Source organism: Pongo abelii, chromosome 4 (assembly GCF_028885655.2).
Source record: "Pongo abelii isolate AG06213 chromosome 4, NHGRI_mPonAbe1-v2.0_pri, whole genome shotgun sequence".
NCBI lineage: Eukaryota > Metazoa > Chordata > Mammalia > Primates > Hominidae > Pongo > Pongo abelii.
The window spans coordinates 180,808,404-180,834,601 of record NC_071989.2 but is presented as its reverse complement, the minus strand read 5'-3'; the positions used below and the strand labels follow the sequence as shown (position 1 = coordinate 180,834,601).

Below are 26,198 nucleotides of genomic sequence, written 5' to 3'. Positions count from 1 at the left end.
GTAAGGATTTTGGCTTGGTATATTAGAGGACAATCAGGATCTCGTTGTGCACATATTTCCAGAAATTCTCTGATTAAAGTCTTTTGACTCATCATGGTGGGTAGAAGCAGGAGGAAGCGATGCAGCCAGCACCAGTGTCTTAGATGTTAGGGAAGGGGAAGTTGGATTAATTCAGGGTGGGGACGGGGCACTAGTATAAATGAGAGCAGATGTCTCTCAGTTCCTAGAAAATGTCTAAAAAACAAGTTGGGTTTTTAGTTTTGTCACCTGGAAGACCTCTCAGATGTCATGCGGTATGGACTATGTATTGTCACATACTTAGAAGTAGTAACTGAGTTTTCTGACTGGAGATCCTCTGTTAGCTATCTAGAAGCCACAAGCATTGAAATGAATGGAGGAGAGTGTCTTTGCTACCTCAAAGTGCAACCAGATTCTTTCTTTCTTTTTTTTTTTTTTTTTTTTGAGACAGAGTCTGGCTCTTTCCCCCAGGCTGGAGTGCAGTGGCTGATCTCGGCTCACTGCAAGCTCTGCCTCCCAGGTTCGCGCCATTCTCCTGCCTCAGCCTCCCGAGTAGCTGGGACTGCAGGCGCCTGCCACCGCGCCTGGCTAATTTTTTGTATTTTTAGTAGAGATGAGGTTTCACCGTGTTAGCCAGGATGGTCGCGATCTCCTGACCTCGTGATCCGCTCGCCTCGGCCTCCCAAAGTGCTGGGATTACAGGCATGAGCCACCGCGCCCGGCAACCAAATTCTTATAGCTGTCCTAACCCTACCTGCTCTCCACCTTCGTTAGGAGAATGGCCTACTACAGTCAGGGGGCAAGTTGCTATGACGAGATCCCCAAGTAACTGTGGAAATGCCAGTATTCTGTTTAGAGGTGGCTCAGAGGAGAGGGATTGAGAAGTTTGAGTTGTCAGTTGTATGGCCTCATCTGAAAAAATATGGCAGCCCAAAAGAATAAAATGAAAATCACCTGTATTTAATTCCAGATTTATATGTGTGTGTGTGTGTATATATATATATATATATATATTTCTTTTTTTTTTTTTTTTTTTTTGAGACAGAGTCTCGCTCTTGTTGCCCAGGCTAGAGTGCAGTGGCGTGATCTTGGCTCACAGCAACCTCCGCCTCCCGGGTTCAAGTGATTCTCCTGCCTCAGCCTCCCGAGTAGCTGGGACTTCAGGCGCACCCCACCACACCTGGCTAATTTTGTATTTTTAGTAGAGATGGGGTTTTTCCATGTTGGTCAGGCTAGTCTCGAACTCCCAACCTCAGGTGATCTGCCTGCCTCGGCCTTCTAAAGTGCTGGGATTACAGGCATGAGCCATCATGCCCAGCCTATGTATATATTATATTTATTAAATGAACATGGGATCATAATATAAGTCCTGGTTTGTTGCCTTTATTCACTTAGTGTTTCTTGAATTCTTTCTGTATATTGTAACTTTCTTTCTATGCATTAAACTTCCTTTAGTGTCTATAGATTTATTCCTATAGCATGATTTCTATTTAGCGGAAACACAATAGTTTGTCTTATGGGTAATCCCTAGTCTGTGGAACCAGTCCCTTTGGTTGGCATTTTCCCTTTGCTATTATGAACAGTGATGTGAATGACATCTTCTTGGCTATATTTTTGGACGTTTCTTTATTTTGTCTCCTTGATAAAATTTCTTACATGTGAAATTGCTGAGTCAAATGATGTGCATGAGTTTCAAGTCTTGACTATGTATTGCAGAGTTGCACACCAGAGATTGTATCAATCAGCAATATAGATGAGTGACAGGTAGATAAAATTTGAAAATAAATCAGGGAAACTTGCTGCTCTACGGAGTTTAATGTTAGGTAAAGGAAGTGATGGGCAATATAGATCAGGGAAGAAAGCGGGGATTTTGGAGTCAGATAGAGTGCAGTTCTGCCATTCTTGACCTCTGGCAAGTGATTTGATGTCTGTGGTCCTTAGTTTTTCTTGTCTGTAAAACTCAGCTGCTTGTTTGGCCAGAGGTGGTATGAGAGTTAATGAGTACAGTGTAGCCATAGGGTACTCACTTTGTACCCCCTCCCAGTTTATCCTTCTTTGTTAATTTTCATGTCATTTAACATTTTTATTGAAAAAGATTAAACTTAGGGTTGAGAGGTCTCACCCTAGTCCTGAACAACTTTCCTAGTTGGACCACAGCTGCTAACCAACAAAGGCCCAGATGTACTTAGGTGTTAAATTATCTCCAGGCTCAGGATTTATGGATCTTGGAAAAACCTCATTGGGATGGGTTCAGACTGATTTAACCTTAAGCTTGCTGGGGGATTCTGTTCCTCCTTGGCAGCTGAACCTCAGACTGGTCCTAGTACAACTGAGGATCCATGTGGCTATGCCGGAAATAGATTATTTTGTTACATCCTGTTCTCTGTCATGTTGCTTAGAATAGAGATTCCACTTCCCACCTCAAACATCTAATTCTTTCCTCCTCCAGCTTCTGTAAGAGCTCTGAAAAACCTGGTGACATATTTGAATCATGGGTGGTACTTGTAAAGTGGACAAGGATGATTTTTTTTTTTCCTTTGGATTTCCTCAGGAATAAACCATTATGATTTTGATGTTTCCAAGGGCCACTAGGTGAAATATTTTTCTAGCACTGAGCATTTAAACACATTTTAAACTGTGGATGTTTAAGATGGACTCAAAATTAATTCCTGGTAAAATAATATGTTTTTATTTAAATTGTGTATTAGTCCGTTCTCATGCTGCTGTAAAGAACTATCCGAGACTGGGTAATTCATAAAGAAAAGAGGTTTAATTGACTCATAGTTCTGCAGGCTTAACAGGAAGCATGATTGGGAGGCCTTAGGAAACTTACAATCATGGCTGAAGGCAAAGGGGAAACAAGCATGTCTTACCACGCTGATGCAGGAGAGAGAGTGAGAAGGGGGAATTTCCACACGTGTTCAAACAATGAGATTCCGTGAGAACTCACTATCGCGAGAACAGCAAGGGGGACGTCTACCCCCATGATTCAACCACCTCCTACCAGGCCCCTCCCCTGACACGTGGGGATTACAATTCGAGATATAATTTAGGTGGGGACACAGAGCCAAACTACATGAATATGTTGTGAACTGCCCCATTAAAAAAAAAATTGTCAAGTTACTCTTTATAATTAAACAAAATAAGGCATCACTTAAAATTATACAAGGTATTATTAAGGTATTAATGTGAGTACTAGGTGGTCATTGGAGAAAAATCGGAAAATATGGATGAATAAAAATTTGAAAAGAACATTACCCTTCATCTCTCTACCAGAGAGATTACAGTGAAGATCCATTTTAGTTTTAATGCTTTTGGGTACTGATTTTTTTTTTTTTTTTTTTTTTTTAAGACAAGAGTCTCGCTCTGTTGCCCAGGCTGGAGTACAATGGCATGATCTCAGCTCCCTGCAACCTCTGCCTCCTGGGTTCAAGCAATTCTCGTGCCTCAGCCTCCTGAGTAGCTGGGATCATAGGTGTGCGCCACCTGCCTGGCTAATTTTTTGTAATTTTTAGTAGAGACAGGCTTTCACTATGTTGGCCAGGCTGGTCTCAAACTCCTGACATCAAGTAATCCCCTGCCTTGGCCTCCCACAGTGCTGGGATTATAGGCATGAGCCTTCTTGCCTGGCCGGGTTCTAATATCTTATCTTAGAATAATTCAAGATGAAAATTGTTTGGACATTAATTAAAAAAATTATAGTGGTGTTTAAGCAAAGTTTGGCCTCTGACTTTGAGTCCTGATTCCACTACTTTTGGGCTGTTCTTGAATCTAAAAACTTGGCAGATAGTAAATTTTGGTTTTCCTCGTTCTTCTCATCCTTATTTTTTTTCCTCCCCTTTCTACCTACTTCTCTGCATCCCCTTTTCTTCCCTTAACATATATCCCAGCCTGAATGTACCCTGTGGTATAATATTATGAGAAGAATATAATTCTAGAATACAATTGCTAAGAATTAAAATGTAAACTTTTTTGGTTACATGTCACATGTTTACTATCAAATTCTGTTATAATAAAATGCCATTATAAGGAAAAGAAAGTATTTTGCACATTAAGGTACTGGGCCAATATTCAGTTCTATAAAAGGTTATAGAAAATGCCTTAAACTGTGAATTAACTTTTATTTTACAACCTGATTGCTACAATGTGATTCTTGGTTTTAAAAACAATGCATTTATGGTGGTGAGAGTGCTATTTCTTATAGGTTGCCATCAGACATTAACAGTGGAAGCCTAGGTTCTGAATTTTAGAAGACTCTTCTGAATGCTTCGTCCTTATTTTAATTACAAACACTGCTGCTTCTTGAAAAGCAACAGGCTGAGAGATGAGACACAATAGGATAATTCCTAAGTTGGATTAACTTTAATGCTTAGTTTATTTGGCAGTCTTCAGCAGAAACTGAATGGGGACTCTAGCTGTCAAATCCAGATTTAGAGAGCTGGAGTTATGTACTCCCGTTGAGCCCACCTACTGTCTGATTCATCAAGACCCAGTCCTCACTCATGGCTAGAGATTCCCAGTGGAAAGGGCATTACTGCCAAATGGTTACCCCGTGAAATCGATCTTTTATTTCTCTTCTTCATCATTATCATGGCACTCTTTGTTTGATACCCTGTCAGTAGGGCCTGGTGGAAGTTTTGTGGGGGGGAGAAAAGGACCTAGACTGAGTATGAAAGTTGGTAAGTGCTGGTTCTTGTGTCTACTCTTTGTAGCCCATCTGAAAGAAATTGCATTGGTAGTAAAACAAAAATGAGCTGCTATCTTATAGATTCTCGAAGAGACTTATCCTTCTTATTTCTCTGCAAATCATGCTTGGCTGCAGCTGCCAAGGGTCATTCCTTTGCTTAAAACAGTTTAATAGCTGTCTCATCATTGTCTGTAGCAGTGATTTGAATATTAAAATTTTGCACGTCTCACTTAAAGGAATTTAACACATTCAAAACACTTTGGTCTTTAACAAAATCCATAATATAACATCTATAAAAACATCCTTGGTTTTTGTACTATCTGCTTACACTCTTTGTCATTGGGTTACTGTTGAGCAGACTTCTTTTATTGTTTGCGGCAAATATTCTCCATGAGTTCTAGAAAACATGGGATCTTTCTTTGTTGCTGGCTTGATTTGGCTTGGCTTTGGCTTGATGTTATGCTTCACCCCTTACCTCTTAATCTAAAAACCCCCATCCCCTGTCCACCTCCACCTCCATCTCTGTGTTGCATGATCTGTTTCTATTCCTCTCTGACAGATACTGTACAAACTGTGTATGTGCTGAGTTGCAGAAAAAAAAGTCATTCACACTGATGTAAAATTGGATGACACAGCTGAGAAGCATTGGGCCAACTACTGATGGGCTGTAGCACAGAGTTTAAGACCTGTTGTTCTACGGGATGAAGTCACAAGTTTGATAGAGAGACCTCTGGTCCCTCCCTGTCTCTCTAATTAAGCCTTTCTCATCTCACACTTAAGTATTTTAATGCTAAATTAATTGCAGATACTTGCATAGGATGTTTCATTTTTTACCTCTTTGGCTTTGCTTATGCTATGTATTCTTCTTGGAATGTCTTTCTCTCTCTTTTTCCCCTGGCTGCCTCCTACTTACCCTGTATGAATTAGTTCAGGCATCCTCTTCCTTTGGGTGGGTTAAGTTCATATTTGTGTGTGTATGTGTATATATATATGTATGTGTGTGTGTGTATGTGTATTTACATTATAAGTTTAAGATTCCCTTCTGTGAGCTCCTGGAGGATAAAGAGAATGTCTTAATTGCTTTACTATGTGCAGATAGATGTAAGTTCAGATAAGTTTTTTACTTAATGGAACAGCCTCTCAACTTGATTACTTCAATCATGATGACAGGAGTGAGAAGAAGCTGGTAATGATTCTGTGGGAAGTGGATTAAATAAAAAGATTGGTGGTGGGGGGAGTTATAGAAAACCTATAATAAGGCAGATTTCTAAATCAGAGGTTATAACATTAGAGAGATGATTAACATAAAATACCTCTTTGGGGAACTTTTAAAAGAACTGCTTCTTTGAGAAGGAATCAGGGCAGGAGATTCAAAACAATCCCATCTAAAAACAGACCGAAGTTAGCTTTTGTGAGTTCTTCAAGTGAGCCAATCAGAATACAAGGTGCCTGCAACCACTTTTTCCTTTTGATTTGTGGTTCCTATGGCAATAGGAGGAGAGCCTAGGACATTTTTCTCCTACCTCTTTTAATAAACTTTTTGCTTTTGAAAAATGCCAAAAGAGATTATTCTTTTTGTCTTTACTGACTTATGGTGTTTCTCAGCATAGTGGCTTTGATTTAGGTTGTTTTTGATTATACAGTGGATATGGCAAAAGTAATAAACACTGTCAGCTTCCCTGGCTAATATTATTTTCTTCAGCTATAGAACCTATAAATATACAATCTAATTAGGTATTAGCTGTTAATATCACAACCCATTATGAATCATTTCCTGTTCTCTGTGAACAACCCTAAATTAGAATATTAATCATTACAAGTAGCTAAATACGAAATTATAACAAATGTATCTTGGCAATTTTTGACCCTCCAAAGTCTTCTGTTAAGTATCCCCACTATGATCCTCCTGGGTTGTTTCTCTTGAGCTCAAGGCTAAAGTCTTAAGAGGAAAGAGGCTTAGTGTGTATTGTTGTTGGCTTAATAAGCAGGTCAATAAGTATTTGTTAAAATTGGTAGATACCCATGGTATCAGGGGTATTCTTCAGACATATTTTAGCAATATGAAAGAACACCGCTCACTTAAAAAGAACAATCGTCTGTACTGTAAATTTAGCTAATATGAAGAAATCTTTTCATTATTCAGTTAAGCAATCATGGATAATAGTTATTCTCGAATGATCAACATGGGTTTCCAGCCGTGTCCCTAAATTAAAAATTTGAAGCTTCAGAATCACTTACGGCCAGGAGCCATGGCTCATGCCTGCAATGCCAGCACTTTGGGAGGCCGAGGCAGGCAGATCACCTGAGGTCAGGAGTTCAAGACCAGCCTGGCCAACATGGTGAAACCCCATCTCTACTAAAAATACAAAAATTAGCTGAGCGTGGTAGCAGGTGCCTGGAGGCTGAGGCAAGAGAGTCGCTTGAACCTGAGAGATGGAGGTTTCAGTGAGCCAAGATCATGCCACCACACTCCAGCCTGGGTGACAGAGCGAGACTCCATCTCAAAAGAAAAAAAAGAATCAATTACTGTTGTGGTCCTAGCTGTATTTTAATGCTCTTAGGTTGATGAATGTGGAACTTTTATTTTTATCCATTATTTTCAAATTGGATCAATGTCCTCCTGATCTATTAGATCTAAGACCTAAGAGGAACCTACCTTGTTTTGGCTAGCGGGTACAGACTTTCTTACTAAAAGGTGGATGTATTTCCTAGAATAGCATTTTCTGTTGAGTAGAGATGATTTTTCAGCAATGTGGCTGGTCACTTAGCTTCAAAGTAATTATTGAGTGTGAAAGTAAGCAGTTGTAATACCTTTTAACCACTGTCTGTGCTCTTACCAAATGGAAAACAACACTCGTCTTGAAACTGGAAGTTCCCAGTCTTGGGATCTGAGAGTTGAGACTTCTGATTAGTAGATATTGGCAGTTGCATCACACGCCAGCTTGGGTGCTGCCTAGGATCAAGCTGTCTCAGTGAAAAGTACTCTTGCCTCAGACCTTAGCACCAACCCAGCATTATGCCATTTTGAAATCTTAGCACCAACCCAGCACTATGCGATTTTGGATAAGTAAATTACTTCATCTCTGAGCCTGTGTTTCCTCTTGTGAAGGGGAAAGTAATGTCTATTGTGTAGGATTATTGTGAAAATGAGATGAGATATCCTTTATAAAGTATTTAGCATGATGTTGGCATCTAATAAATACTCAATAAATACTGGCATCATTCTTTATATCTTACAGTATCTACCATAGATATTATGAAGAGAAAATCTTGTAAATCTGACCCTCGGAGGGTCTTTTAAAAATCTTTTCCTGAATATACTAGTTAAATAACAAGCTTCAAAAAGCTTTGAAATATCAGACTTTTAATAAATGGCTAATGTTTTAAAATCAAGTTCACCGAAAATTTTCTTTATGTTGATTGTTTCCCACATTTTTATGAGTATTGATTAAATCATTAAATGGTTAAAAAGCCTTGATAATATCATTATTTTTCTAATTTGGATTTAATTTCTTCACGTCTTAATCTAAAATCAGCGGTGCGAGGTATACTAAATAGTCTTTAAAATGCCTTCCTGTTCTCACAATCTGTGATTTTTTGATTTACTGAATGTGAAAAATTGCCTTTTAAAAAGTTTTAGATTCCAACTTATTAGCCAAATCTAATCAATACTTTATGCTTTCATGGTTTTTACCCTTTGAGGCAAATACTATTAACACTTGCAGAGGGAACCTGACTTTTTACTGAATAAGTAAAAATTGATTTACATATGAGCTTTGGTGTTAATTTGATATTAGTTGCTGAATCCAGATGTAATCCTTTTTTGTTGTTGTTGTTGAGACAGGATCTCACTCTGTTGCCCAGGCTGGAGTATAGTGCTGCGATCTTGGCTCACTGCAACCTCCACCTTCCAAGCTCAAGCAATCCTCCCACCTCAGCCTTCCGAGCAGCTGGTACTATGGGTGCATACCACCATGCTTGGCTACTTTTGTATTATTTGTAAAGGTGGGGTTTCACCATGTTGCTCAGGCTGGTCTCGAACTCCTGGGCTTAAGTAATCCCACCATCTCGGCCTCCCAAAGTGCTGGGGCTATAGGCGTGAGCCACCTCACCTGGCTAGGTGTAGTCCTTAAACTCTCTTCTTTGCCCATCTACTTGTGATGTATGCTGATGTGAGTATTCTTTTATTAAACATGTGTAAGAATATCTCTGGATAGAGAGTGTTTGTTGCAGTGGAAAGAAAATCAGCTTGTCAGGTTTAATTTACTAGTCCTAATTCTGCCATCAGTTAGCCCTTATTCCCCCGCACTTTGGACAAGTTGCTGGTTTTTTTTCTTTTCTTTTCTTTCTTTTTTTTTTTTTTTTGAGGCAGTCTCACTTGGTCGCTCGGGCTGGAGTGCAGTGGCGTGGTCTTGGCTTACTGCAACCTTTGACTCCCAGGTTCAAGCAATTCTCCTGCCTCAGCCTCCCAAGTAGCTGGGATTACAGGTGTGTGCCACCACACGCCTGGCTAATTTTTGTGTTTTTAGTAGAGACAGGGTTTCACCATGTTGGCCAGGCTTGTCTTCAACTCTTGACCTCAAGTGATCTGACCGCCTTGGCTTCCCAAAGTGCTAGGATTATAGGTGTGAGCCACCGTTCCTGGTCTGTGTTGCTGTTTTAACAAATCAGGCTCTCCTTTCCGTTTTAATTAAAAAAATTTTTTTCTTAATTGAAAAAAATTCCATGGGACTCTGCTTGATATCTCTTTCCTGATCATCAGTTTCCTCATCGTAAAATGGAATAATACCTATTTTACAGGGTTATTGTGAGAGTTTACTATTTCAGCTGTCTAGCACATAACAGAAGCTTGATAAATGGCAACTATTTTCATTATTTTATTTCATTATTTTATTCAGCATATTCTGTGGTTGGCACTCTGCAGTGTTGAGGTGACAGAATTTGTGTACCTAGAGTTTCAATGATATATTGCCACTGTATTGGCTTTGGAATAAAGGCACACCTTGGAAGTGTGTCATTTTCATTGCTACCGGAAAGCTGCTCAATTTTTTTATTCCATTTGGTTCCTCTGATTTTGTATTCTTTAAATGCCTTTTCTAAGTAATCTCAGTATTCCGTGTATTATAGGTGAACTGTAACTAGTAAGTGGCAGATACTAGATAGGAACCCAGGTCTCTCTGATTTCAAGCAAAGCTATCTTTGTTTATATTGCAGTTGGGTGATAATAGAATTTATCCACTAAACCAGCACACTTTTAAGGGTGAAAGTTATGAGGGGACAATAAGTGTCATCCAGGACTGTCTCAGGCAAATGAGGGTGTTTGGCTATTCTAATTATAGCTAGAACAAACAAGTTTATGAGCGTGGGTCCAAGACTTCTGGGATGTTTTGGTTGAACCCAAACACCTTTAGTTTTTGTTACATGAGTATTGATTTTGCCATAGTAAATTAATTGACTTTAGATCTGAATGATTGAACAGTATGGTCTAATGGTTATTAACTTTACAGTATGGTCTAATGGTTATTAAGTAGTAGCCATAGTACATATGTTCATTTTATATTTTACTTTTTTTCTTAATTCCTTTAAAATCAGCAAGCTTTTAAAAGAGGATCGAAGAGGTAAATTAAATAAGCTTTTTAATTCTTAGTCATGTCAGACGGACTTTGTAAACAAAGTCTAAAATGAAAATCATGACATTCCAATGTTTTTCCTTTGGGAAGGTGGAGATGTGATGACACTGAAAATCATGCATTTTAAATCACCTCTTTTATTGCCTTTGTCTATCAGTCTGTCACCCATCTTTCTTGTTCTTTTTGCCTTATTCTTTAGGTCTGTGATTTTACCTTAGGGAGGTGCAAAACTTTACTCACATGATAAAAGTTGGGGTGATTTAAGTTTTCACAATAGCAGCATCATAGTCTTGTGGAAAGAATGTGGGTTTTGGTAGCAGACAAACCAAAGTTTGAAATTCTGGCTCTCCCCTCCTTTGTTGTGTGTCCTTGCGCGAATCACTTAACCTCTGAGCGATGGTTTCCTTACAATAATATGAGGATTAGAGAACAAATGTAAAGTGCTGGGCAAATAGTAGATTCTTAAACAATGATGACAATTATGGTTATGTGACATAGATGAGAAACTGTGGCATTGATGAAATTGTAGTCAACAATTTCACCACTAATCTTGTTTTGCACTCAAACTTTCACAGTTCCCTTTGGTGGGTTTTTGTTTAAACATTCTCTCTGTCCCTCTTGATTCTATTCACTGTATCCTGAGAAATCAGTGGTTGGCAGCAGAAACCTCCTTTCCATAGAACATCAAGTGGGCCCTCCCCCAAGGTTTCAGTGAGCTGTCTGGGACCATCCCTAACCTCCAAACTGCCAAGGGTGCACCCCCTGCCCCAACTAACATTCAAGTTGCCTGTGTGAAGGAGTGATTTGTTGCGGCCTCTAACTGCTTCTTCTCTTCCTTCCTTTTTGTCATCCTGCAGTGTTCTGTGCCAAGGTCTTTGTGGCTAGGCTGCGCCAACCTGGTAGAGAGCATGTGCGCACTGAGTTGCCTGCAGAGCATGCCCAGTGTCAGATGTCTCCAGGTGCCTCTCTTCTTTCTTGTTGTAAATGTGTTTTTACGTATGCCATGAACATTTGTTGAAACTTGCAGTAGTGTGTTTAATCCAATGTTAAGTCTGCTAAATGTTCTGTGTAACCCTCTGCTTTCCTCCAGCCTGGGTGCCCCATATGGAGGAGTTAGTACCAAGAGGGGCCCTTTTGAGCAAACGGGTCTTTGGCTGGGCCCTGTCCTCCCCTTTTCTGCTCCTGCTTTTTACTCTTTTCCCCTCACCTTGAGGTTGTAATTCTCATGTTTAATAGTTGCGCATGTGCCAAAAAAAACTCCTGACATTTTCTATTTGGCTACCTTTAACAGTTCTTTGTTGAGTTGGGAGGGTTTCATAATTAAAGTGGTGATTTTTTTCTATTTTGAAACTTGTCCTTTTGGCTTGCTTTCTCTCCCCTCTTCAAAAAAGGAGCGGGGAGGGAATCACTACTGGCATAAAGCCTCAAATTGAAGTTTATAAAGATCATAGCTTTATGCTGCCAATAATTTGTCAGTTTGGGCCACCTCCCAAGGGCCAGATCTGACACCTGTCCTCAGGGTCCACCCAGTTTTCCAGGCCGAGGCCGGCAGAGAATTCCACAGATAAAAGTAAAACTTTTTGGGGGTGGATGGGAAAGGGTTGCTCAGGATAGAACTGTTAGCAGGAGTGCAGCTGGTGACCCTCTCTTGTTGGGGTGGCTTCTAAGAGAGCCAAGGAAGAAAACATTGTAGCTTTATTTCTGAAACTCTGTTTAGAGCAAGCATGTGTTTAATTAAATATGGTTTCAGTAGCAGTATTCAGTTTTCATCACTGCATATTCCAGACAGTTTGATATATCTTTAAAAAGCCATATTAAATTCCTGGCATCTGGTTGAGACTCTCCTGTTTGAGGAAAACTGTAAAATTAGGTATTGAGTTAGAGGGATATTATTGATGGCATGGGTGACTTTACTGTTCTCAAGGTTATCTTTCTATTCATGTTTACAAGTTTTCAATGGAGCTGGGGAGCCAGGAAGGAGGCAAATGTTCAGGCATTTTATTTACTTATTGGCAAACATTCAGAGTAGCACTGGTGTGGTTATGGATTCAAATTGCTTTCTTTGGAAAACTGTACTGGAACCTCACTAACACAGTTAACTGGAGAGCGAGTTCAATATATGGCCCAGTTGTCTTTAGATTCTGTATATAAAGGTGGATTACAAGTCTTACCTTACAAGAACAGGATGCTTCAATGAGGCTCAAAGTGTAATGAATATATGTTTACTTTTGGAAAAGCAGCTTCTGTGCATGTGATGTAACTTTTAACAAAAATGTTCTTGGAATGGCAGCCATTATTGCATGTGCTCTCCTTGATGCTGTATAATGGATATTTGCGTTATTATAATAGATGTACATTTTTGTCTCTATTTTTCTGTATTAAAAGGAATGTTACAGTTGCTTTTTAGTGGGCTGACTGAGTTTTTTCCAGAACTGGAAATTTAAGAAGGGGAAAAATTGTAGTTGTTAGTGAGGTCTTGAAGTGCAGATTCTTTTTATTGCATTCAGTTAAAAGTAATTGGCCAATGGAAGACATCATTCAATATATTTTAGTAACAGTATTGTGAGTTCTCTGGAGGTGGGGTGAGTGGGAGGAGGTACACGGGTTCCTACCTTGTTGAAAATGGAAATCCAAATTTGTTAAAAGTTCCTTGACTCATCTTTCTTAGTGAAACTCACTTAAGAGGAAAAAAAAAAGATTTTTTTTTTTTTGCCTTGATTGGATCTTATTTCAGTGAGTGGAGCAATATTGTCTTTAGAGACGTGTAGAGTATTCTGTTTACTTAGGTTTAATTTTTGCTAGTATATAATTGAGGGTATGCAGCATAGTGAAATGAACTAAGTACTCAGCTGATTGGCATTAGCAAATCATTACTCTGTTTTGTCCCACATGTGAATGGAAAGTAAACATGTATTAATATTAATGAGCCTGGAAGACTTCCTTCCTCTGTACTCATTTAAGTATTATTTTAATGCCAACGTTTCTCCCCTTTACCTCCAGTCTCCAAACAGTGCTAAAATTTCGTGCCTTAATTTGGGTTTGGGCTCTCAAAGAAGGCCTGTTGCTTATATGCTGCTTCTTTGGTTTATTGCAAAGATGACTCTTCCTTTGCACACCTTTTAGCAACCTCATATTAAGCAGGCCTGAGAAGGGAAGGAATAGTTAGGCTACCTGGAGAGAACAGAGCCTAGTTCTTTCCTGGTCTCTGAAGTTCCATGAAAGAGTTCCCCCTTAAAATTGTCAGAGTGGACTCACTGATGATTGCAACTTGAGCCCATTGACCTGTCTATATGGCTGCATTTTAGTTTACCTTTTGAAAAAGCAGGAGGGAAGATAGTAGTTGCCCTTAGGCATAATTTACCCATTCCAGTTTCTACCATCGTTGAGAAGGGAAAACAGGTATCAGAGACTTAAAAATCACTCATTACCAACTGTTACATGATGCTTCACATGTATTAGCTTTATGACAACCCTGTGAGGTAGGTGTTCTTATCTCCAATTTTCTGATATGGAAAATGAGTCCGAGGTGACTATTTGGCCCAAGATAATGTTTACATAACTGTAAAGTTACTGGCATATGAATCACACACTTGCCTGATTCCCAAACTGGTTTTCTTTCCTCTACTCTGGAATGCTGCTTTTGTAGTTTTCCGTGTTAGTTTTATTTGTAGAAACCTCACTATTGACACCTGGTATATGGTTTGTTTAGTTATTAATATTAGTTGAAAATAAGAAAAGAAAAACCTGCCAAATTCTGTAGAAAAAAAAGGTTGCCATTCTTTTTGCCAAAATGAGCCCTCCTGAATCTTATAGCTGGTGAGCTTCCTGAGTGGACTTTCTGCAAACTTAATTCCATAAATATTTACTGAGCAATTGGTATGTGCCAGGGCCTCTATTGGTTATCTCTCAACCAAGCTGAACTGAGTCAGTGTTTCATTTGCCTCAGATGTCCTGATTCAGCCAGTTGATTGTTATAGCAAATAATCAGGAATTCAGACCATGTGGATTATTGATTTGCCCAGATTCCTGTGGCATGAGAATCATACCAATGTTAATAATAGTATGTATCATTTATTTTCCACATTCTTTCTATGTGTTGGACTCTAGGAATTGGATTATCTCATTTGATCTTTTATGGAAAAGTTATCTACCTTGCCATTTTTGTATATGAAATTACAGAGGTGAGTTGACCTGCCTAAGGTTACACATTTATTTAAGTGGCAGAACTGAGTTAGGAACATAATCTGGATGACTGCAAAGCCAGTGCCCTAGTCACCAGTCTGTAGTGACAACTGCCATTTTAACTCGCAACTGCCATTTTTAGGTTGAAACAAATTCCCCTTAATTTTTGGAGTTAAAAATTTAAAGCCAACACAGCAGCGTGATGTAATAGACTGGCAAGTTGTCTTGGGAATGTCATTTGCAGCCTCAGCTGGGGGAGAGTGTTAGTGATGAGCCTTTTGCTGGGGTAGGACTGATTGCTTGGAATGACAGTGAGGCTCGTGTGAATTGAGTTTGAGTGCCTTCTTCCAAGCTCTAGTGCATATAGTGCTGGGCAGTAAGTGGTGCAGCTTCTTGACAGCCGCCTTTCTTGTTTCTTTTTCACTTTTAATAGGTGTAGTGAGCCACAGTGGCCTGAGAATGCCGCAGAACTTCTCAGAGCTTTTGATATAAGAGGATCGTTTTTAGAGGAGGGAGACAGCTTGGTAGAAAGAACCCTGGCTTTGGTGCAGACAAACCTCTATTCTAGTCCTGTTCCTACTACTTAATGACTTTGTGATACTGGGCAAGTTACTTTATTTTCCCGAACCCCCGTTTCCTCATCTTTAAAAATCATAAAGGGTTTTTATGAGGTAGAGAAAGATAATTGCCACCTCTTACTGATTCTTACTCTTGCGGGGGTATGAAATCCATTTTTTAATTTACTTGCTCCTGGTTCTCCATTTAAGAAGGAATTTCAGTCTTACAGTCTTAGATTCCAGGGCTAGGTAAGGATTAGCTAAAAGACCATGCATATGATAAGGCTGTTTTTGTTCAGGGTCGGTCTGTCTTAGGTCAGACATGGCTGTTTGAACTCATTGCTTCTTGTCTGTTTTCTGATGAGCATTAGGGATTTGTCATTTCTTGTTGATTATCCTAATTATCCTATAGCACTCTGGGTCTGATAATGTGAACGTTTTGGGTTGCTCAGTGGTAGAATCTGTAGTATTTTGTAAACACTAAAACCTACATTTTTGGCTGAGCAGTCGCTTACCCCTATAATCCCAGTGCTTTGTGAGGCCCAGGTGGGAGGATTGCTTGAGGGCAGGAGTTTGAGACCAGCCTTCGCAACATAGCAAGGCCCTACAAAACGTTTTATTTTTGTGTTTTGTCTCTACGAAACAAAATAAAAAATTAGGTGGACATGGTGCCATGTGCCTGTAGTCCTAGCTACTCTGGAAGCTGAGGTTGGGGAATCCCTTGAGCCCAGGAGTTGGAGGTTACAATGAGCTATGATCACACCACTGCACTCCAGCCTGGGTGACAGAGCAAGATCCTTGTCTCTAAAACAGGGGTGTCCAATCTTTTGGCTTCTCTGGACCACACTGGAAGAAGAAGAATTGTCTTGGACTACACATAAAATTACACTAATGATAGCTGATGAGCTAAAAAAAATATTACAAGAGAAAAAAATCTCATAATATTTTAAGAAAGTTTACGAATTTGTGTTGGGCCTCATTCGAAGCCGTCCTGGGGGCTTGCGGGCCACGGGTTTGCTCTAAAAAATATATAAATAGGCTGGGCGCGGTGGCTCACGCCTGTAATCCCAGCAATTTGGGAGGCCGAGGTGGGCGGATCACTTGAGGTCAGGTCAAAACCAGCCTGGCCAACATGGTGAAACCCTGTCTCTACTAAAAATACAAAAATTAGCCGGGCGTGATGGTGGGCGCCTGTAATCCTAGCTACTTGGGAGGCTGAGGCAGGAGAATTGCTTGAACCCAGGAGGTGGCGGCTGCAGTGAGCCGAGATTGTACCACTGCACTCCAGCCTGGGTGACAGAGGGAGACTCCGTCTCAAAAAAAAAAAAAAAATATATATATATATATATATATATATGCACACCCACACACACACATACACATACACACATATATATGTATATGTATATATGGTTAAAAAAACCCACATCTTTCCTCTTTATAAGAAAATTTACAAAATAGAGTTTGAAAAAGAAGAAAAAGTCCATTGGTAGCGTGAGCACCTACCACCCAGAGAGAACATTTGTTGCTATTTTAGGCCTTACTTCCTCCTGTCTGTTGGGTAGGGAGGAATCCATCAAATTGTGCAGTGTTATTCTGCTGCTGCTGATTTTAACAGTGGTATTTTTAATGCCCTGTGGAACCCCAGCTTGACTTTGGAGTCACTAGAGGGATAAAGGAGGGGCTAGCACAGTGTGCCTCCTACTTCGATCTCACTTAGAATGGCCCTGGATTTATCTATTCTACTTAATGGGGCTCTTAGGAAGATTTCATTTTAAAAACTTTCTCCTTGTAGAAATACCTAAACACACAAAAATAAGAGAATTATTCAACTTAAATCTTGAACACTTTTCAAAATTATGCTAATCTTAGTTCAACCTTTCTTCAATTTTGTTTTTTCTGGGGCATTTTAAAAGCAAATCTAAAATGCCTCAAAGTTTTACAAACCACTGTTTCATGCTAGCATTAAAAAATTTTTAAACAAGCTTCAAGAAATTAAAAATAAAGGCCAGGCATGATGGTTCACACCTGTAATCCCAGCACTTTGGGAGGCCCAGGCAAATGGATTACCTGAGGTCAGGAGTTTGAGACAAGCCTGGCCAACATGGTGAAACCCCGTCTCTACTAAAAATACAAAAATTAGCCAAGTACGGTGGCATGCACCTGTAATCTCAGCTACTCGGGAGGCTATATCACAGGGCTTTAGCATTTTTTTATTTTCAAAAAAAATAGCCAGTTTTTTTTCTCTCTCTTTTTTTTCGAGATAGGGTCTTGCTCTGTTGCCCAGGCTGGAGTGCAGTGGCAGGATCATGGCTCACTGCAACTTTGACCTCCCAAGCTCAAGTGATCCCTTGCACTTCAGCCTCCTGAGTAGCTGGGACCACAGGCATGTGCCACCATGCCCAGATAATTTTTCAGTTTTTTGTACGGACAGGGTCTTGATATATTGCCCAGGCTGGTCTCAAACTTCTGGTCTCAAGTGATCCTCCCAATTCAGCCTCCCAGAAGTGTTGGGATTACAGGTGTGAGCCACTGAGCCCAGTGGCTAGTTTTCCTTTTGAAGGGCCTTTAGACTACGATTGTTTTTTTTTTTTTTTTTTTTTTTTTTTTGTGGTGGGGGTTGTATTATAGGAACTTCAGTAATTTCATTGCATATGTATCTTTAGGCTTGTACGATTTTGTGTGTGTAATTGCTTGGTCAAGGAATATCAGTATTTTATTATGACTTAATTAAATTATATACAGAAAAGTTTAGTAATCTCTCCCTTCTAATCCCTTCCTTCCCCCTAAGAAACAAATGTTAACATTTTGTTGTTTATCGTTGTATATTTGTTTTCTTTGTTCATAGGAGGGTATGCAATCTGACAACTATCAGAATTCCCTTATTTAAATTAAAAAAAAATTATTTGTTTATGTATTTTTTTGAGACCGAGTCTCACTCTGTTACCCAGGCTAGAGTGCAGTGGCACGATCTGGGCTCACTGCATCCTCTGCCTCCCAGGTTCAAGTGATCCTCCTGCCTCAGCCTCCTGAATAGTTGGGACCACAGGTGTGCGCCACCACGCCTGGCTAATTTTTTGTATTTTAAGTGGAGACGGGATTTCGCCATGTTGGCCAGGCTGGTCTCGAACTCCTGACCTCAGGTGGTCTGCCCACCTCAGCCTCCCAAAGTGCTGGGATTACAGGCATGAGCCACCGCACCCAGCCACTTTTTTTTTTGAATAGAGAAAATGGGCTCACCCTAGAAAAATCACAATACGGGGTCACTTATTTGCTTTATTTATTTAACATTATGTTATAGACATGTCCCCAGATTAGTAAAGTCTAACTCTTTCAGGAATGGTACTTTTATCATCCCTAGATTTTGGGGGTGGAGGCGAGAGTACAGGTGTTTTTTTTTTTTTTTTTTTTTCCATTTTTCAAGTATAAAGTGTATATAGAAAAGTTCAAAAATCTTAAGTGTGTACAGCTCAGTGATTTATCTTAAAGTGAACAGTGCTTTATTTTGATAGGTATGGCTAAATTGCTTTCATGGAAGATAGACCCATTTATATTCCAAGCATTGCCATAACCCCTGAATATCATTTAAAAATGTTTAAGGTATACTTTAAAAGTATTACTAAAAATAACATACTTGTTCAAAGTTAAACCAATAAATAAAAACTGGCAAATAGTAACATGATGAATTAAGATTTTCTATCATCATTTAAAATCATTGTATAATATTCCATTTAATAAATATATTAATGATTTTAAGAAAACTTCCCTTCTATATTAAGACTGCTTCCAATTTTGAGACATTTTATTGTAATTAAGTCTTTGTATACTTCTGTGATTATTTTCTTAGGTAAGACAGTGTGCACATTTAGGTTGCTAACTTGTACTTTTGAGAAGCTGGGTAAAATTATACTCTTAAAAGCAGCCCATCAGAGATCCCTTTTCATACTCTAGATGACATTGAATATTTTAATTTTGTACTTTGTTGACATTTTGATGGATGAAAATGCAGAAATGATATCTTGTTATAATGTACATTTAATTGCGAATGGGATGGAATATATGTATACATAAAAATATTCATTGGCCATTTCTATTGTTGTTATGTGAGTTACCTCTTCATGTTCTTTTTTCCATTTTTCTATTGATGGCCTTATTTAAAAAATCTGATCTGTAGGAACTCTTTATATATTAAATATATTAACTGTTTTTTATTGCAAATACTTCTCCCAGTTTGATATTTGCCTTTCAGTTTTTTAATAATGGTTTTGGCCATGATGAAAGTTTTGAGAAAATGTTTACTTTTTGTGTGGCTATACTTGTTCCTTTCTTATAATATTCTTCTAGTGGTTTGTAGCATTATGCTTTGCAGTCTTTCATTTTCTCTGTAATTTATTTTGCTATATGCTGTGAATTAGGGATGCACATTCTTTCCGAATGACCTATCAGTTGTCTGCATACTATTTACTGATCTAGTGTTTTTTCATTGATTTGATATCATATGCGCATGTTTCACTTCCTTGTATCCAATGATGTGCAGTCACCGAAGCCTTGTTCAAGCTTTTATTCTTCTTCACCTTCCTATTATTATCAGCCATCAACCTTTGTAAGCTCATCATCCACAACTGTATCATGCTGTCTTTTATATGTTGTACTAGTTTGAAAGTGTCTTACTGATGATATAGACTTTGAAAGTTTAGTGTCAAACGTTATTCCTATGCATTGAAATTTCCATGTCATATTTTCTGAAAGCAGTGAGGATGACTTGGTGATCTGAGAATTTGAAGCAACAGAAAAACAGCAAATAAATTAATATTTTAGAGAAAATTTTAATGATACCACAATGCCTGCATATAGTACTAGCACTAAGAAATCACATTCCCTTTGGAAGAGAGCCTGTGCTATGGGAGAATGAAAACTGTACCTTGCCTTACTAGTAGTTGTAATTTATGGTTTCTAAAACAATGTGTATGATAGATTAAAGTTTCACAGTATAATTTGAGGATAGGGACATGGGTAAATGGAATTCAGAACACATTAAAAAACGTCTTTTTAATTCTTGAACAAAAATGTTGTCATGTACCTGATACTATAGACATTTATTATGTTGCTTGTAAGAGTGCTTGTTTTATTTATTTCTGTTGGTTTATATTTATTGTTCATTCTGTTTATGAAAGTAACTTTTTTTGTTTGATTTTTTTTGTTGTTGTTGTTGTTTTTTAATTAAATAGAAATGGGATCTTCCTATGTTGCCCAGGCTGGTCTCGAACTCCTGGGCTCAAGTGATCTTCCTGCCTCGACCTCCCAAAGTACTGAGATTATAGGCATGAGCCACCATGCCTGGCTAGTAACACTTTTTTTTTTAATGGCAGAGATTTTAGAGAGTGGACAAGTATGAAGAAGAAATTAACCAGTCAATCATAATCTCACTTCACTTTAGTATCTGTTCTTTGTTTTCTTCATGTTGTTTCTATATAGATATGCTTATCTGTCTATACTTTTGTTTTTATATAGGTTTGTACTCCATACACTGAAGTATAACCCAGTTTTTTTTTTTTTTTTTTTTTTTGAGATGGAGTCTCACTCTGTCACCCAGGCTGGTGTGCAGTGGCGTGATCTTGGCTCACTGCAACCTCTGCCTCCCGAGTTCAAACGATTCTCCTGCCTCAGCCTCCCGAGTAGCTGGGATTATAGGCACGTGCCACCATGCCCAGCTAATTTTTTGTAGTTTTAGTAGAGATGGGGTTTCACTATGTTGGCCAGGCTGGTCTTGAACTCCTGACCCCGTGATCCGCCCACCTTGGCCTCCCAAAGTGCTGGGATTATAGGTGTGAGCCACCATGCCTGGCCTACATTTTTATTTTTAAAAATAAAATTTTTATTTTTTTGAGGCAGGGTCTCATTCTGTTGCCCAAGCTAGAGTGCAGTGGTGTGAACATGGCTCACTACAGCGTCGACCTCCCAGGCCCAAGTAATCCTTTCACCTCAGCCTCCCAAGTAGCTGGGACCACAGACACACACCAGCCACTCCTGGCTAATTTTTAAATTTTTTTGTAGAGATGGCGTCTCCCTATGTTCCCCAGGCTGGTACATTTTTAATGACTGCAATTTCATTGTCTGGGTATACAATAATTTAATCAGTCTCTTACTAATGGACATTAAGGTCATTAAACGTTAGTGTATATTCATGCTTCATACCTTAGATTATCTTATTCATTGAAAAAATTCTGAGTCAAAGGAAGTGGACCTTGTTTTTTTTTTTTTTATTTAAATAATTGAGATGGGGCCTCCCTATGTTGCCTGGACTGGGGTCTTGAACTCCTGAGCTCAAGTGATCTGCCTGCTTTGGCCTTGCAAAATCCTGAGATTACAGACGTGGGCCACCACACCCAGCCCTGGACTTTAAGCCTTTTAAACTTCTAGCAAAAACATTATTCTAGTTTTTAATATCATCAGCAATGTATGATTATAATAGAAATAAATGCCCAATGTAGAAAACTGGGAAATATAGGAAAACACAAAGAATAAATTAAAAATCAGTCTTCACTCTTTTGTTTTTTCTTCAAGCAACAAATGACATATGATGTTCTTACTATGTGTTAGGCATAGGGCCTGGTAATAGAGGAGTGCACAAAACAGACAAAAAGTCTTGTTGTCTCAGAACCTACATTTTAGTGGTGAAAGAAAATGAGTAAAACGTCCAGGTGCAGTGGCTCATGCCTGTAATCCCAGCACCTTGGGAGGCCAAGGCAGGTGGATCACTTGAGGGCAGGAGTTCAAGATCAGCCTGGCTAACATGGTGAACCCTGTCTCTACTAAAAATACAAAAATTAGCCAGGTGTGGTGGCAGGCACCTGCAATCCCATCTACTGGGGAGGCTGAGGCAGGAAAATTGCTTGAACCCGGGAGGTGGAGGTTGCAGTGAGCCGAGATCGCGCCACTGCACTCCAGCCTGGGCGACAGAGTGAGACTCTGTATCAAAAAAAAAAAAAAAAGTAAAATATACAGTATGTTAGATAGTAATATGTTCTGTGGAGAAAAAGGGGGAATAGAGCACCCCAAGGTTTGGGAATGGCTTCAGTTTTAAATAGAGCGAAGAGGGAAAGCCATTTGAGCAGAGACTTGAAGGAAATGAGGGAGCAAGCAAGCTGTGCAGTTATCTAGAGGAAAAGAATCCCAGGTAGAGGGAACAGCAAGTGTACAACAAGCCCCAGAGGTAGGAATGTTTGTGGCATGTTAAAATAGCCAGAAGGCTAATGTCTGGCTGGAATGTGGAATGAGGGAGAAAGTAGTAGAAGATGAAATCAGGGAAGGAAGGAGGAAGGTCATAGAAATTCTGTGGGGCTTCTAGAGTTTTGTAGACTTTGGCTTTTATTCTGCATGAGATGGGAAGGCATTAGAGAATTTTTACCCGAGGGGTCATTGAACGTCTTGACAGGATCCCTCTACCTGCTGTGTAGACATAAAAGGAAGAGGTGGAAGCAGGGAGACCAACTCTAAGATTGATCAGCATGTCAGTCAGGTTTCTCCAGAGAAACAGAATCAATAGTAGATAGATATTTTAGGGAACTGATTCACATGACCATGGGGGCTGGCAAGATTGAATGTTGTGAGACAGGCCATTAGGCTGGAAGCTCAGGCAAGATTTCCCTGTTGCAGTCTGGAGGCAAAATTTATCCTTCTCTGGGAAACCCCAGTCTTTTCTCTTAGGCCTTCAATTGACTGGATGAGGCTTACCTACATTATGGTGGGTAATAGACTCAAAGTCTACTGATTGTAAATGTTAATCATACCTAACAATACCCTTACAGCAATATCTGCTAATAGATTAGTATTTGACCAAACAGCTGGCCATATAACCTAGTCTAGCCAAGTTGACACATAAAATTAACCATCACAAGCAGATTGGAAAGAGGCCACACTTTGGAGTTAGGGATTCAAAATGGAAACAGTTCATGATGAAATGAAAGAAAAGGTGAGTATGAGATTAGTCAAAATAATATTAATCTTGTTAAGTCAGTATCATTTATAGCATCAATATCTAACAAAAATGTAGTCAGCGGTGATTTGGACTTTGGAGCCTTGGTATGGTTGGAAGATAAAAATGTGATACGTTTCTACTTGCAATAGTGAAATAGTGAGTGCTTCGCAGAGAACCATTAGTATATAGTGCTCAATTTGTGGAAGTACTATAAGTATGTAGGGAACTTACAGTTAATGAGTACTACATGCCTAGACATGTTACTAAGCTCTTTCCCATATATTATCTTTCTTCACTTTATAAACTTTATAAGCTAGGCACTATTCTGTTTTATATGTGAGGAAACTGAACTGAGGGGGAGAGAGCTTGTGACCTACACAGGGGTATCTACCTTCTATGTGGTGGAGCCAGGATTCAAACCTAGTCTTTCTAGTTCTATTATACCTTACTGCCTCTTAAAGTAGAAACTATTTTCATAGGAATGATTTTTATATTTTAAGTTGTAAATAGACTTTTCTAAATCCCAGGTCAATTACGCAAGAGGAATGCTATTTATGTTGTTATACCAGTAGCTTGCATGATCAAATATCTCCTCTTCAGAGAGACCTTTTCTGACCATCCAATCTAAAATAGCTTCCTGCTTTCCACTCTGTTATTTTATGTTGCTTTATTTTTTTCCTTCATAGCGCTTAGCACTGTATGAAATTATATTCCATGTTTGTTTGTTTTCCTCCTGTCTGTTGTCTTTTCCCCCACCAGAATCCAAGTTCTATGAGAAAACGGGTCATGTCTTCTTTTTCACTGCTTGGTAAACACATCTGTTTCTAAAATAGTCCCAGCAGGTAGTAGGTGCTCAATAATTATTTATTGAATGAAGAATAAGCATAATAAGTTGGAATGTGAAGGAAAGGCTATTTCTAAGCTTGGTTAGGATTATCTGGTATAATATTATTTGCTGTCATAGTTAGGACTACTTTGGACTTCTTTCTCTGAATTCTGTGAATGTAAGTATTCCTGTGGGTTGAAAGATTATCTTGAAAAAAATTGATTTTGATTTGAAGACTAGCCTGTATTTTGTTTTGCTTTAAAAAGTTCTCTTTTGATTATAAAATTAATACTATTTATTATAGACCATTGGGGTAAAAGTGGAAAGAAAAATGAGAAACCACAGTTTATGGAGTGCCATTCTTAATATTTTTGGCATGTTTTCTTTTAGTTTTTTTTTTTTTATTTAAGAGAGAGTCTCGCTGTCGCCCAGGCTGGAGTGCAGTGGCGTGATCTCCGCTCACTGCAGGCTCCGCCCCGCCGGGGTTCACGCCATTCTCATGCCTCAGCCTCCCGCGTAGCTGGGACTACAGGCGCCCACCACCTCGTCCGGCTAATTTTTTGTATTTTTAGTAGAGATAGGGTTTCACCGTGTTAGCCAGGATGGTCTCGATCTCCTGACCTCGTGATCCGCCTGCCTTGGCCTCCCAAAGTGCTGGGATTACAGGCGTGAGCCACCATGCCTGGCCTTCTTTTAGTTTTAAATCTATGCATATGTTTTACATAGTTGGGATTATTATATATATAATTATATATATAATTTATTATATACATATAAATATATGTATAATTTTACTTTTTATGCTTTGTATACTTAGTAGAATGAGTATATTAATGTATTCCTATAATTTCTCATAGCATAATTTGACATTGTCTTATATATTTTATGAACTCTCCATAACTTGTCATTTCTTTGGGTGCTTAGAATCTTTATTTTTAATTATCCAAAAAGCTAATCACCATCTTTGTGCATAAATCTTTGGCTTCATTTTGAATTAGCTAGGATATAGTTCCAGGAGATACGTCATATGTATCTTGTCAAATTGTTTTCCAGAGTGTTTACATCTCATTATGCCTTCACTAGGATTGAACATTTTTATTTTGAAAAGCTTTAGCAAGCCTGTTGCTCTGTATGATTTAGTAGCATGCTCTAAATTCAAACCTCTTTACAAGTGGCAACTCTTTCCCCTGAGCAGTTTGAATATATGTTGAGTCAGCGAAGGCATGGCCTACTAAAACAAGATCTAGGCCACGCCTGCTGGCTCACGCCTGTAATCGCAGCACTTTGGGAGGCCGAGGCGGGTGGATCATGAGGTCAGGAGATTCAGACCATCCTGTCCGACTTGGTGAAACCCTGTCTTTACTAAAAATTAGCTGGGTGTGGTGGCGCACGCCTGTAATCCCAGCTACTCGGGAGGCTGAGGCAGGAGAATCGCTTGAACCTGGGAGGTGGAGATTGCAGTGAGCTGAGATCCCACCACTGCACTCCAGCCTGGCGACAGAGCAAGGCTCTGTCTAAAAATAAAAAGTAAAAAAGAAGATTTACTGCTGCTATGCTTGGCCAAGAAAAGGATGTCAAGAGACGTCCAAACACCTAACAACAGCCTGCCTGGCTGCTACAACTAGATTTCAAAATTCAGATCATTCACTTAGAATGGAGTTACTCACAAACTACTTAAGAAAACAGAATCACTCTTATATCTTGGACATATTTACGTACCATGGTTCTGAGTACCTACTATGTCCCATGCCTTATGTTACATGCAGAGAACAAGCTGCCAATTGTAGACAGATTGCATATGAACACTGTCTACCCTAATATAAAGAAGGTTCCTCTCTTTAGAAAACCAAGAGTCTCTTATTGGCATCCCTGTAAAATCTTTACATTATAGGATGCATCTTAGTTACTTAATTTGGAGTAAAAGGCAAATGTTAAATCCTTCATCTTTAAGACAATAAGAAATGAAAAATTGAGGGTTAAAGTAATGGTAGCTGTGATGGTAGTAGATAGGAAGAAACTGTCACGTAATTTGAAAGAAAAAGACTGTCAAAAGAAACATTGCCCAGGGCATCTGGTAGAGTTCACAGAAAAGAGATAGATGGATGAACCCCTTATTTTTAAAAATTTAATTTATTAATTAATTTTTGAGATAGGGACTTACTCTGTCACCCAGGCCAGAGTGCGGTGGTGCGATCACTGCCCACTGCAGCCTCAACCTCCTGGGCTCAGGTGATCGTCCTACCTCAGCCTTCTGAGCAACTGGACTACAGGTGTGTGCCACCATGCCTGGCTAGTGTTTTTGGATTTTTTTGTAGAGACG

At 39.1% G+C, this 26,198-nt stretch overlaps 1 protein-coding gene across 5 annotated transcripts in view; it reads left to right on the top strand.

The window, feature by feature from the left end:
• Nucleotides 1–26,198, top strand: part of FBXW11 (F-box and WD repeat domain containing 11) — a 145,245-nt gene that overhangs the window by 37,837 nt on the left and 81,210 nt on the right. For 2 of the 5 annotated variants that reach the window (XM_054556233.2, XM_024247381.3), the window contains exon 2: nucleotides 11,193–11,294. The exons of the other annotated variants lie outside the window; for them this stretch is intronic. In XM_054556233.2, coding sequence (XP_054412208.1) covers nucleotides 11,193–11,294 — 102 coding nt within the window. The remainder of the gene's footprint in view (nucleotides 1–11,192; nucleotides 11,295–26,198) is intronic. 5 annotated transcript variants of the gene reach the window in all.